The sequence below is a fragment of the Oncorhynchus gorbuscha genome, linkage group LG06 (assembly GCF_021184085.1).
Source record: "Oncorhynchus gorbuscha isolate QuinsamMale2020 ecotype Even-year linkage group LG06, OgorEven_v1.0, whole genome shotgun sequence".
NCBI classification, from domain to species: Eukaryota; Metazoa; Chordata; class Actinopteri; order Salmoniformes; family Salmonidae; genus Oncorhynchus; species Oncorhynchus gorbuscha.
This window is the reverse complement of record NC_060178.1, coordinates 31336329-31348683: the sequence shown is the minus strand read 5'-3', so window position 1 is coordinate 31348683 and position 12355 is coordinate 31336329. Positions and strand designations below refer to the sequence as shown.

Genomic DNA, 12355 nt, shown 5'->3' with positions numbered 1-12355 from the left:
ATGAAATGAAAATGTGATACTACCTGTGGAGCGAAGCGGAATGCGACCCGGTTGTTGAGTGGGGAAGTTCTATTCGGTATACGTTGGCTAGCTGTTGGCTAGCTAGCAGTGTCTCCTACGTTAAGGACGACAAATAGCTGGCTAGCTAACCTCGGTAAATTAAGATAATCACTCTAAGACTACACACTCTAAACTACACAATTATCTTGGATACGAAGACAGCAAAGACAACTATGTAGCTAGCTAACACTACACTAATCAAGTCGTTCAGTTGAGTGTAATAGTTTCTACAGTGCTGCTATTCGGTAGACGGTGGACGTTAGCTAGCTGGCTAGCTGCCGGGCAGATAGCAGTGTAGACTACTTTAGGACGACGAAATACGATAATTACGCAATTATCTTTGATACAAAGACGGCTATGTAGCTAGCTAAGAAGAAATTGATAAGATTAGACAAATCAAACCGTTGTACTATAATGAAATGTAATGAAAAGTTATACTACCTGCGGGGCCGAAATGCGGATGCGACCGCTCGCTCCAACCCGGTTGTATGTAAACCTGTAACCCACTGGAATTGTGATACAGTGGATTATAAATGAAATAATCTGTCTGTAAACAATTATTGGAAAAATGACTTGTGTCATGCACAAAGTAGATATCCTAACTGACATGGTTAAACTATAGTTTGTTCATTTGTGGAGTGGTTGAAAAATGAGTTTTAATGGCTCCAACATAAGTGTATGTAAACGTCTGACTTCAACTGTATTTCCCCCAAACAATTGCAACTATGTAAACAGGCTTAATGTGATAATAATAATAATAATAATATATGCCATTTAGCAGACACTTTTATCCAAAGCGACTTACAGTCATGTGTGCATACGTTACGCACAAAAGGACGCTGCTGAATATGGTGGTCAGGTGGAACGCACTGCTCGGTCATTCTACAGAACAGCAATGTTAGCATGTTGTTATTTTTACTGGTCATCGCCACAACTGAGCGAGCCCAAAAAAACATTTTGGTTTTACTCAATCTCTGATAGTAGCACCTCTATTTCTGTCTTGGATTTTTTTTTCTTTGCTTCGTTTGGTTGCGCGTTGAATTTCATAGTACGACGTTATATATTCCCCCTGGGCTTTACAAATCTCGTAAGGATTGGCCTCTATAAAAATAAATTGCCTAAAATGACATACCCAAATCTAACTGCCTGTAGCTCAGGCCCTGAAGCAAGGATATGCATATTATTGATACCATTTGAAAGGAAATACTTAAGTTTGTGGAAATGTGAAAGGAATGTAGGAGAATATAATAAATTTGATCTGGTAAAAGATAATACAAAGAAAACACTTTGTTTGTACAATCATCTTTGAAATGCAAGAGAAAGGCCATAATGTATTATTCCAGCCATGTGCAATTTAGATTTTGGACACTAGATGGCAGCAGTGTCTGTACAAAGTTTCAGACTGATCCAATGAACCATTGCATTTCTGTTCAAAATTTTGCATCAAGACTGCCCAACTGTGCCTAATTTGTTTATAACTTTTCATGTTCAAAATTGTGCACTCTCCTCAAACAATAACATGGTATTATTTCACTGTAATAGTTACTGTAAATTGGACAGTGCAGTTAGATTAACAAGAATGTAAGCTTTCTGCCAATATCAGTTATGTTTATGTCCTGGGAAATGTTCATGCTACTTACAACCTCATGCTAATCACATTAGCCTAAATTAGCTCAACCGTCCTGTAAGGGAACGACCAATTCGGAAGAAGTTTTAAAAGGGGTGATTTTGACCAAATGGTTAATTTGGGGCGTTTCCGAAATGCAACTACCCAAGGTCGTGCACAACCACTGAGGCTAAGAACAATTTTTATTTATTAATGGTTCTCCCCTTCTGGTGTGCGTCTGACGCTAGTAGGATTGTTTGATAAATCACAAATGTTATATGCGTATGAACTTCCTAAATACCGTTCGATAGTAGTATTTTAGAATAGTTTCTACGCAACGTTACATTGATAAATGAGGCTCCAGGTTAGGCTCTCTCGATCAACACATTCTGCTAATAGAGATGACTGGCTGGCCAGTCAATCATCACATTTTAATCATTGAAGATTATAGGTTTGCTTGTTCACTGAAACAATTTGAATCAAAGTGATATGCTTCATAATAACCTACACTGTCCAACTCATTGAAAACGAGTCTATGGATAATGAATTACACCACACAATAGGAATGACATATATCCCCCCCCCCCTCACACAGCTTCGTCTGGATAAATCAACAGCCAAACATGTTTTTGATAAAACACTGACGATATCCAGATATTTCTCTTCTCCGCCACTGCCCCACCCTGTCTCTCTCCGTTCCCGCCCCCTCTCTCTGTCTTGATCCTTTCCTCCTACGGTCACCGAATAACATTCAGAAACCGACTTCCTTTTACCACGCGCAGGGGCTGTGTGACTACCGGGGGCGAGTGTCCTGCCCTGCCCACAACTCGACACACATTCAATGTCGACCGCGATGCAACGTTATAACGGATTTAAAGGATCGATCAAGATTACCTCTGGCAAAGCAAGCGGGATGAGTTTTAAATTATACTCTCGGTCGAGTAGAATCATTTGATTCTTGAGATTCTTAAATTTAGTTTAGATAACAATCACAGCCCCCGCATGCCACATGGAAAGCATAAAGGAAGAAACTAGTTGAAGAGATGAGTTTAAAAAAAAACAACGGAGATGTATAGAAACTAAATAATACTATCCTTCCTTTATCCCCGGCTGGGCAACTGGAAGCTTCTTCAGAAGGTAAAATGGTATGCCCTAGTTCAATCAACAAGTGATCATCTGATAACTCTCTAACCCTCTTTGATATCTCAATTTAAATGCAATTTAAATTGCTTTATTGGCATGGAAAGCACATGTTTACATTGCCAAAGCAAGTGAAATTGACAAGAAACAAATGGGAAATAAACAATACAAAATTAACAATAAACATTATGCTCATTCATCTTTCTCTCCCCTGCAGATTGTGTATGATGGTGTTGCAGGAGGAGTGTAGTGTGTGTGAGCCAAGTCAGGGAGTAACTCCAGGCAGACATAGGGAGAGAAGGAGGCCATCTCCCCAGGGCATGCTGCTATCTCTAGGCCCAGTGATGATGGTAGGAGGGTGCAGATTTCTAGCTGTGTGTGTCTTTTTTTGTTAACAAGTATATAGATGGTGTCCTGGCTTACTGTATGTATGTATGTATGTATGTATGTATGTATGTATGTATGTATGTATGTATGTATGTATGTATGTATGTATGTATGTATGTATGTATGTATGTATGTATGTATGTATGTATGTATGTATGTATGTATGTATGTATGTATGTATGTATGTATGTATGTATGTATGTATGCATGCATGCATGCATGCATGTATGTATGTATGTATGTATGCATGCATGTATGTAGGTAGTAGGGGGTTTCCTGACTCTGCAAGGTCCAGCCCTCTGGCTGGGGGTGCTGATGGCTGTTACCGGAGCGACACTGACCACCGCGGGACTCTGTATTGTCATGACAACGCTACAGGTGTTGGACGTACCTGGACACTTCCTGTTACACCCCCGCACAGGAACACGCTACAGCCCACACCAGGCCCTGGCCATCCAGAGGTAAACACACACAGGGCTGTTACGGCAGTCATGAGTCATGACCACAGTAAAATTTCACGTGACCCTTGAGTCACGGTAATCTCCTCTTATGCACTCCTCGTGTTGTCTATTTTTCATCTTTTTTTTCTCCCTGCATTGTTGGGAAGGGCCCCGTAAGTAAGCATTTTACTGTTAGTCTTCACCTGTTGTTTAGGAAGCATGCGACCAAATAACATTTTTTTATTTGATTTGACACGCATTGGTAGTACCAAACACACTGAAGACCATCAGGTCCTAATGGCCTGGTACTTTATTGTACCTGTAACCAGTCAGACATCAATGCATATGCAATCAAAAATCACATCAAACTCATCATCAAAACAGTATTTTTGCGTTTAAAACTCACCTCAATGTGATTGATCAATTTGAAGAAAGAAGTTCAACAACGGGTTGAAACTGAGTGGAAAACATGGTCCATGTGGGTGTGGTTTCAAAGCCTAACACAAGGAAATGGACAGCCCTTTCTAAGGTGAGGATGAATTAAAAACATACGTATATTAGAGCTAATGCATACACATAGGCCTATATATGAGCCCAAGCCTGAACCCCCCCCCAAATTAAAAGAATAATTGTGCCGTATGTTACACAATGCTTAGCCTATCGCATATTACGCACAGCAGAAAAACAAAACAAAAAAACAGATTTAAGATGTCTTTGGTACATAATTGGTCGAGCCTATACTCCAAAATCAAACAAATTCTATTATTCGCCTTTGAGTGTGGACTGTATTATTATGCATACTGGATGGTGTCACCCTGATCTGTTTCATCTGTCTTTGTGATTGTCTCCACCCCCGTCCAGGTGTTGCCCATCTTCCCAGTTATACCCTGTGTATTTATACCTGTGTTCTCTGTTTGTCTGTTGCCAGTTCGTCTTGTTTGTCAAGCCTACCAGCATTTTTTTTGTCAGGTCCTGCTTTTCCTCAGTCTCTCTTTTCTCATCCTCCTGGTTTTTGACCCTTGCTTGTCCTGACCCTGTACCCACCCGCCTGACCTCTCTGCCTGCCCCTGAGCCTGCCGTCCTGTACCTTTGCCCCACCTCTGGATTATACCAACCTCTGCCTGAGCTGACCCTGCCTGCGGTCCATGGTTACTTTGACACGGTCTGCATCTGGGTCTTACCTTGATACCTGATAGATGGACTGGTTACCTTATGCTACGCTCTAGACTATCCATGAGTTTGGGAAAGAATGTATAGGCCTAAGCGATGCGGTTGGTTCATTGATTGTGCAGGGTGGTTTACAGAGTTAGCTTACAATTATAGTGAAATTGTATTGGACATTTTCCTTTCCGAGCACTGTCAACAGTTAAATTAAATATTTTTAGCTGTGAAAACATGTTACTATCAATGTTCCCATACAGATTTGACCTGGTTTCCAAAATTAAGCACTGGGTAGCTGCAGGAACAGGGTTTGAGAGCCCATGGCATACAGAGTTTGGGCAGAATATCACCTGTCGAGAGGCTGCATGCGCCTCAAACAGTGGTTGATGGAAGGATTAAATTAACCAGAGTAGCTTACCCTTCCTGATTGAAAAACTAACCAGCAGGAAAGTGGGCTCCATTCACTATTCCAGTGCCTACAGAGTGAATGTCTTTTTCCCTCTGCCCCTGTTCTTGCCTATTTGATAATGGGCCAATCTAAATCTAAACCAATTTGACATATTAGTGAAGACAAGATTAAATTGAAAATAAGACCACTTGATGAGAGAACAGCTGTGCAAGCCTGAGACAAGGAACAGAGCACAAGCTATTTTTGTGACTTTCTCAAATCATCCATAGCCTATAGGCGCATCATGCAGCCATTATAAACTCAGCAAAAAAGAAAATGTCCCTTTTTCAGGACCCTTTCTTTCAAAGATGATTCGTAAAAATCCAAATAACTTCACAGATCTTCATTGTAAAGGGTTTAAACACTGTTTCCCATGCTTGTCCAATGAACCATAAACAATTAATGAACACACACCTGTGGAACAGTCGTTAAGACACTAACAGCTTACAGACGGTAGGAAATTCAGGTCACAGTTATGAAAACTTAGGACACTATAAAGAGGCCTTTCTACTGACTCTGAAAAACACCAAAAGAAAGATGCCCAGGGTCCCTGCTCATCTGCGTGAACGTGCCTTAGGCATGAGGACTGCAGATGTGGCCACGGCAATAAATTGCAATGTCCGTACTGTGAGATGCCTAAGACAGCGCTACAGAGAGACAGGACGTACAGTTGATCATCCTTGCAGTGGCAGGCCACGTGTAACAACACCTGCACAGGATCGGTACATCTGAACATCACACCTGCGGGACAGGTACAGGATGGCAACAACAACTGCCCAGGTTACACCAGGAACGCACAATCCCTCCATCAGTGCTCAGACTGTCCGCAATAGCTTGAGAGAGGTTGGACTGAGTTCTTGTAGGCCTGTAGTAAGGCAGGCCCTCACCAGACATCACCGGCAACAACGTCGCCTATGGGCACAAACCCACCGTCGCTGGACCAGACAGGACCTGCAAAACGTGCTCTTCACTGGCGAGTCACAGTTTTGTCTCACCAGGGGTGATGGTCGGATTCGCGTTTATCGTCGAAGGAATGAACGTTAGACCGAGGCCTGTACTCTGGAGTGGGATCGATTTGGAGGTGGAAGGTCCGTCATGGTCTGGGGCGGTGTGTCACTGCATCATCGTCCTGAGCTTGTTGTCATTGCAGGCAATCTCAACGCTGTACATTACAGGGAAGACATCCTCCTCCCACATGTGGCATGACAATGCCACCAGCCATACTGCTCGTACTGTGCATGATTTCCTGCAAGACAGGAATGTCAGTGTTCTGCCATGGCCAGCGAAGAGCCTGAATCTCAATCCCATTGAGCACGTCTGGGAACTGTTGGATTGGAGGATGAGGGCTTGGGCCCTTCCCCCTCATCTGGGAAGTTGCAGGTGCCTTGGTGGAAGAATGGGGTAACATCTCATATCAGAACTTGCAAATCTGGTGCAGTCCATCAGGAGGAGATGCACTGCAGTACTTAATGGCCACCAGATCATGACTGTTACTTTTGATTTTGACCCCCCCCCCCTTTGTTCAGGGACACATTATTCTATTTCTGTTAGTCACATCTCTGTGTTGAATCTTGTTATGTTCATACAAATATTTGCACATGTTAAGTTTGCTGAAAATAAACGCAGTTTACAGTGAGAGGATGTTTCAGTTTTTGTGCGTTTGTATCATTCACAATTCAATTTGCCAAATATCTCTAAATCTAGTGTATAGGACCTGTTTCAAATGATCACTTTTACGCTCAATATAGCCACTTCATATGTGAAGTTGCTCCAGAATGGGAAAAATATCCTTTATTTTATTCAGCTATAATCAATTATATTTTTACTATAAATTGTATAATATAAAATAATGGCACAGAATTTACAAGCATATCTTACTTGCTAAATGAACAAGCCTATGGCATGGCACATGGCCTACTGTATGTTATCTGGCTAACTCATTCTGTTCTTCTGAAATACATTATATTCATATCATAATGTTTCTGTAGACCTGACAAAAATAAATAATAGATTTATTGTGATGTGTATTAAATTGATTTATTATAGTTTAAAAAACAAACATTTTTTAGATGTTCCAAAGGTGCGCATCAGCGGCTTGTATGCGGTTTGTATGCGTGAAGGCCTGGAGAGGCTAAATGTGTTTGTTCATTAACGGTCAATAACACTGAGCAGGATGGACAGGAGACAGGATTCTTGGAGACAATGAAACAATGTGATTTGAGCGACATGGGAGTTTGTCACTATATGTCTATAATCCGTCTCTCTCTCCCTAGGAGGTTGGACCGGATACGTAGAGAGATGTCAGAGGACTCTGTGCGAGTGACCCCCTCTCTACACCTCCCCTTGTCCCCCACCCCTCCTCCCTGGGACCTGGAGGCACCCCCCTCCTACGACTCTGTCATGAAGAGCCGAGGTCCTTCTGACCTCTGAGGGCTAGGATGGGACTACTATTCTTTGACTCTGGTGTATTCCCTTGCTGCCATTACACAGTGAGCTAAAAAAGGCCCCCCCGTGCTGGGAGAGTCGTTGTTTGGGAATGGAGGGGAACGCAGAGGCTATAAGGGGTTGAACCCACCAACATTGTTTACATACTTGTTTGAAGAATGAGTGCGTTATAATGCTGCTATTAAGACTACTACAGCGTAATACACTGCACTCCTATTAAGTAATTTAGAAAAAAAAACTTTACACAACCTAAAATTGTTGTTGCTGCTGTTACTTTTTAGTATAAGACCGCCCGGCAGCCATATATTTTGACTTTGTAGTGGCATCGTGCTACACCAGGCGACAAGCCCAGCACTAAGCCTTCACTACCAGCCTCAATGGAGCCAGCCTTTAAAACCCCAATCTGTGGAGGGAGTTAAGTGTCATTCCCTAGTGTGATTGAGAAGGTGTGTGCGTCTGTGTATGTATGTATGTATGTATGTATGTATGTATGTATGTATGTATGTATGTATGTATGTATGTATGTATGTATGTATGTATGTATGTATGTATGTATGTGTGTGTGTGTGTGTGTGTGTGTGTGTGTGTGTGTGTGTGTGTGTGTGTGTGTGTGTGTGTGTGTGTGTGTGTGTGTGTGTGTGTGTGTGTGTGTGTGTGTGTGTGAGTGAGTGAGTGCGATATAGCGAGTGTGTGTGCTTCTGTGGTCTTGCACCACTGATTCTATTTTTTCCCCCTTTGGTGGGTTTACAGGTACAATATTAAAATTAATATAATTTTCACTGATTCGCTTTTTTGACAATGTAATAAAATTTGGGCAGAGATGATTTGAACCAGAAGTGCCTTGTTGTTACAGTAGTAAATGCTTGTAACAGTTTTTTTCTCTCTCTCTTCATTTTTAAAATGGGATGTCATGATCAACTTTAGTAAATGATTAACCAAAGATCTCTGAGTCGTTTGTGTCTCAGATGTGAGTGGTAAGGTATTGTTATAGCATGCCGTGCATTCGGAAGTATTCAGACCCCTTGACCTTTTCTACATTTTGGTACGTTACCGCCTTATTCTAAAATGTATTAAATGTATTTTATTTTTTTAATATATAAGTTTTTTCCCCCTCATCAATCTACACACAATACCCCATAATGGCAAACAGGTTTTTAAACATTTTGACCAAATGTTTATAAAAAAAACTGAACTAACACATTTACATAAGTATTCAGACCCTTTACTCAGTACTTTGTTGAAGCACCTTTTGGCATTGATTACAGCCTTGAGTCTTCTTGGGTATTACGCTACAAGCTTGGCACACCTGTATTTGGGGAGTTTTTCCCATTCTTCTCTGCAGATCCTTTCAAGCTCTAAGGTTGGATGGGGAGTGTCGTTGCACAGCTATTTTCAGGTCTCTCCAGAGATTTTTGATCGGGTTCAAGTCCGGGCTCTGGCTGGGCCACTCAAGGACATTTAGATACTTGTCCCAAAGCCATTCCTGCGTTGTCTTGGCTGTGTGCTTAGGGTAGTTGTCCGGTTGGAAGGTGAACCTTCGTTCCCCCAGTCGGAGGTCCTGAGCGTCTGGTGCAGGTTTTCCTCAAGGATCTCTCTGTACTCCGTTCATCTTTCCCTCGATCCTGACTAGTCTCCCAGTCCCTGCCGCTGAAAACCATCCCCACAGCATGAGGCCACCATTCTTCACCTTAGGGCTGGTGCCAGGTCTCCTCCAGAGGTGATGCTTGGTATTCAGGCCAAAGAGTTTAAGCTTGGTTTCACCAGACCAAATAATCTTATTTCTCATGGTCTGATAGTCCTCTAGGTGCCTTTTGGCAAATTCCAAGCGGGCTGTCATGTGCCTTTTACTGAGGAGTGGCTTCTGTCTGACCACTCCACCATAAAACCCTGTTTGGTTGAGGGCTGCAGAGATGGAAGGTTCTCCCATCTCCACAGAGGAACTCTGGAGTTCTGTCAGAGTGACCATCGGTTTCTTGGTCACCTCCTTGACTAAGGCCCTTCTCCCCCGATGGCTCAGTTTGGCCAGGCAGCCAGCTGTTGGAAGAGTCTTTGTCGTTCCAAACTTCTTAAATTTAAGAATGATGGAGGCCACTGTGTTCTTGGGGACCTTCAATGCTTAAGAAATGTTTTGGTACCTGGACAATTCCTTCGACCCAATGGCTTGGTTTTTGCTCTGACATGCACTGTCAACTGTGGGACCTTATATAGACAGGTGTGTGCCTTTCCAAATCATGTAAATTAATTGAATTTACCACAGGTGGACTCCAATCAAGTTGTAGAAACAGCTCAAGGATGATCAATGGAAACAGGATGCACCTGAGCTCAATGTCGAGTTTCATACCTATGTAAGTAAGGTTTTTCAGTTTTTTTTAAATAAATGTGCAATTTTTTTTCTAAAACCTGTTTTTTCCACTTATGGTGTATTGTGTCTAGATTGATGAGGAAAAACATAGATAGATAGATAGAGAGAGAGAGAAGAGAGAGAAAAAAATTGGATGGTGGAGAAGGAGTTGTGGGCCTCCTAGCAGAGTGACAGCCTTCTCCCCTTCATCTCTCCTTGAGAAAGCATTTACTTCAAGTAGAACTGGAGGTAGGACAAGGTGACCCACCACTGGCCACCACAAATAGCATTTTTCCTTATGAGAACTGCCAAAATATCCCCACTTGTCAGAACTGTACTTGTTTTACTATCCTTGTGAGGATTTCTGATTCCCACAAGGATAGTAAAACCACACACACACACAGTCTTGTATAACTGACCTTCTTGGGACAAACAATTCAGTCCCATTCAAAATTATATTTTCCCTAACCCAAAAACCTAACCCTAGAAATAGCATTTGACCTTGTGGGGACTAACAAAATGTCCCCAGTTGATCAGATGAGTGTTTCTTTACTATTCTTATGGGGACTTCTGGTCCACACATGTATACATAAAAACGTCCACATGCACACACCTTATTCTGTCTGCAGGCTGTAATAACCAGCAGAGTGGAACTCTGTTGCTGAATTACAAATCTTGAACCTCCTTCTCTCCCTCACCTTCAGTAGTATCTGACCCAGAGCATAACATAGCCTTAGCTAAGCTCCATACCAAGGTGGGTTTGGTTCAGACTTCATTGGTCAGGGTAGCAGCATGGTGGAGGGTAAGCCGTATCGGTATGGTCTGATCGCAGCGGGGATGTGTGTGTTGTTAGTCGGTCTGTTCGTTATGACTCAGGAGCGACCTCACATCTACGCAACACTCTGCTCTCTGGGGATCACCATGATCACCCTTGGCACCGCGTGGAGCCTCTGCCAGTGCTACCCTAAGGTAAGAACAGGTGTGTGTGTGTGTATGTTCAAGTTTAAACTTACCTCAGGGAGCCAGCCAACACAAGTCTTCAGGTCACAGGTAAGGTTATCTATCAAGCAATCACGAACCACCTTACATATGTGTATGAAAGAGATGTTTTAGTGTGTGTGTTGAACAGGATGGTGGTTTGGACAACTGATTTATACTGAACAAAACTATAAACGTAACATGTAAAGTGTTGGTCCCATGTTCATGAGCTGAAAGAAAAGACCCCAGAAATGTTCCATATGCATGTTTACATCCCTTTAGTGATTCTTTCTCCTTTCCTAGATAATCCATCCCCCTAACAGGTGTGGCAAATCAAGAAGCTGATTAAACAGTATGGGTTTAAATGTGCAGTTTTGTCACACAACACAATGCCACAGACGTCTCAAGTTGAGGGAGTGTGCAATTGGCATGCTGACTGCAGAAATGTTCAATAGAGCTGTTGCCAGAGATGATTCTACCATCAGCCGCGTCATTTTAGAGAATTTGGCAGTACATCCAACTTGGCCGTCCAACCGCAGACCACGTGTAACCACGCCAGCCCAGGACCTCCACATCCAGCTTCTTCACCTGCAGGATCATCTGAGGAGGGGGAGGGGGGTGCTAAGGAGTATTTCTGTCTTTAATAAAGCCCTTTTGTGGGGGGGGGGATCATTCTGATTGGCTGGGCCTGGATCCCCAGTGGGTTGGCCTGCTGCGCCCCTGCCAGTCATGGGAAATCCAGATACTAGGGCCTAAATCATTTATTTCAATTGACTGATTTACTTCTCTAAACTAACTTAGTAAAATCTTTGAAATTGTAGCATGTTACATTTATATTTTTGTTCAGTATAGTAGCAGGACGTGCGGTCTGTCTCCACTCGGTCTCTCCCAGAGCCATACTAAACACAGAATGAGTGTGCATGGAATAAACAAACAGGGTCATTAAATCTGTGTTTGTTTGTCAGGTGGTGTTGATCTCTCAGAGCCTGGAGGAGAGGGGAGCCAGGGACAGCATGGATGCTGCTGCAGGGGAGAAAAACATCAGGTACTGTATACACACACACATACATACATATATACACTCCAGTAATATACTAATATGTAGTATTACTAGGAAGTAATGTGATCATGAATGTATGTTTATGTGATGGAGCATTGAGATACAAGACTGACGTATCTCCCACTTCTCTCTCAGTGTTACACTGGCTGGTTTCCATGATAACAAGGTCAGCCCTGCCCTGTCTGTCCCTCTGGTCCTCCAGCTCCACTCTTCCCACAGCTGTCCTATACTACACCTGGCTTGACCTGAAATAAACATCTTTTATGGATTTGATATTTTACTGTGATCA

At 42.6% G+C, this 12355-nt stretch overlaps 2 protein-coding genes across 3 annotated transcripts; both read left to right on the top strand.

The window, feature by feature from the left end:
- Window positions 1-2393: 2393 nt before the first annotated feature.
- Window positions 2394-8191, top strand: si:dkeyp-51f12.3 (uncharacterized protein LOC107988041 homolog). Of its 2 annotated transcripts, none has more exons than XM_046351733.1 (4): window positions 2394-2803; window positions 3024-3156; window positions 3455-3654; window positions 7516-8191. In XM_046351733.1, the coding sequence occupies exons 2-4, from the start codon at window positions 3031-3033 to the stop codon at window positions 7670-7672; spliced, it is 483 nt and encodes a 160-aa protein (XP_046207689.1). In that variant the 5' UTR covers window positions 2394-2803; window positions 3024-3030; the 3' UTR covers window positions 7673-8191. The 2 variants fall into 2 exon arrangements, with proteins under 2 accessions (XP_046207689.1, XP_046207688.1); XM_046351732.1 differs by having other exon boundaries at window positions 2397-2811.
- Window positions 8192-9919: 1728 nt separating this feature from the next.
- bsnd (barttin CLCNK type accessory subunit beta) lies at window positions 9920-12337 on the top strand. Its single transcript, XM_046352940.1, has 3 exons — window positions 9920-10997; window positions 11972-12051; window positions 12202-12337. Exons 1-3 carry the CDS (start codon window positions 10821-10823, stop codon window positions 12308-12310), a joined length of 366 nt encoding a protein of 121 aa, XP_046208896.1. The 5' UTR covers window positions 9920-10820; the 3' UTR covers window positions 12311-12337.
- The last annotated feature ends 18 nt before the right edge of the window (window positions 12338-12355 follow it).

Coding starts and splice junctions, on each gene's coding strand:
- si:dkeyp-51f12.3 (XM_046351733.1), top strand. CDS start 3,031: ATGATGGTGTTGCAGGAGGAGTGTAGTGTGTGTGAGCCAAGTCAGGGA. Junction 3,157..3,454: donor CTCTAGGCCCAGTGATGATG/GTAGGAGGGTGC, acceptor GCATGTATGTAG/GTAGTAGGGGGTTTCCTGAC. Junction 3,655..7,515: donor CAGGCCCTGGCCATCCAGAG/GTAAACACACAC, acceptor CTCTCTCCCTAG/GAGGTTGGACCGGATACGTA.
- bsnd (XM_046352940.1), top strand. CDS start 10,821: ATGGTGGAGGGTAAGCCGTATCGGTATGGTCTGATCGCAGCGGGGATG. Junction 10,998..11,971: donor TCTGCCAGTGCTACCCTAAG/GTAAGAACAGGT, acceptor TTTGTTTGTCAG/GTGGTGTTGATCTCTCAGAG. Junction 12,052..12,201: donor GCAGGGGAGAAAAACATCAG/GTACTGTATACA, acceptor CTTCTCTCTCAG/TGTTACACTGGCTGGTTTCC.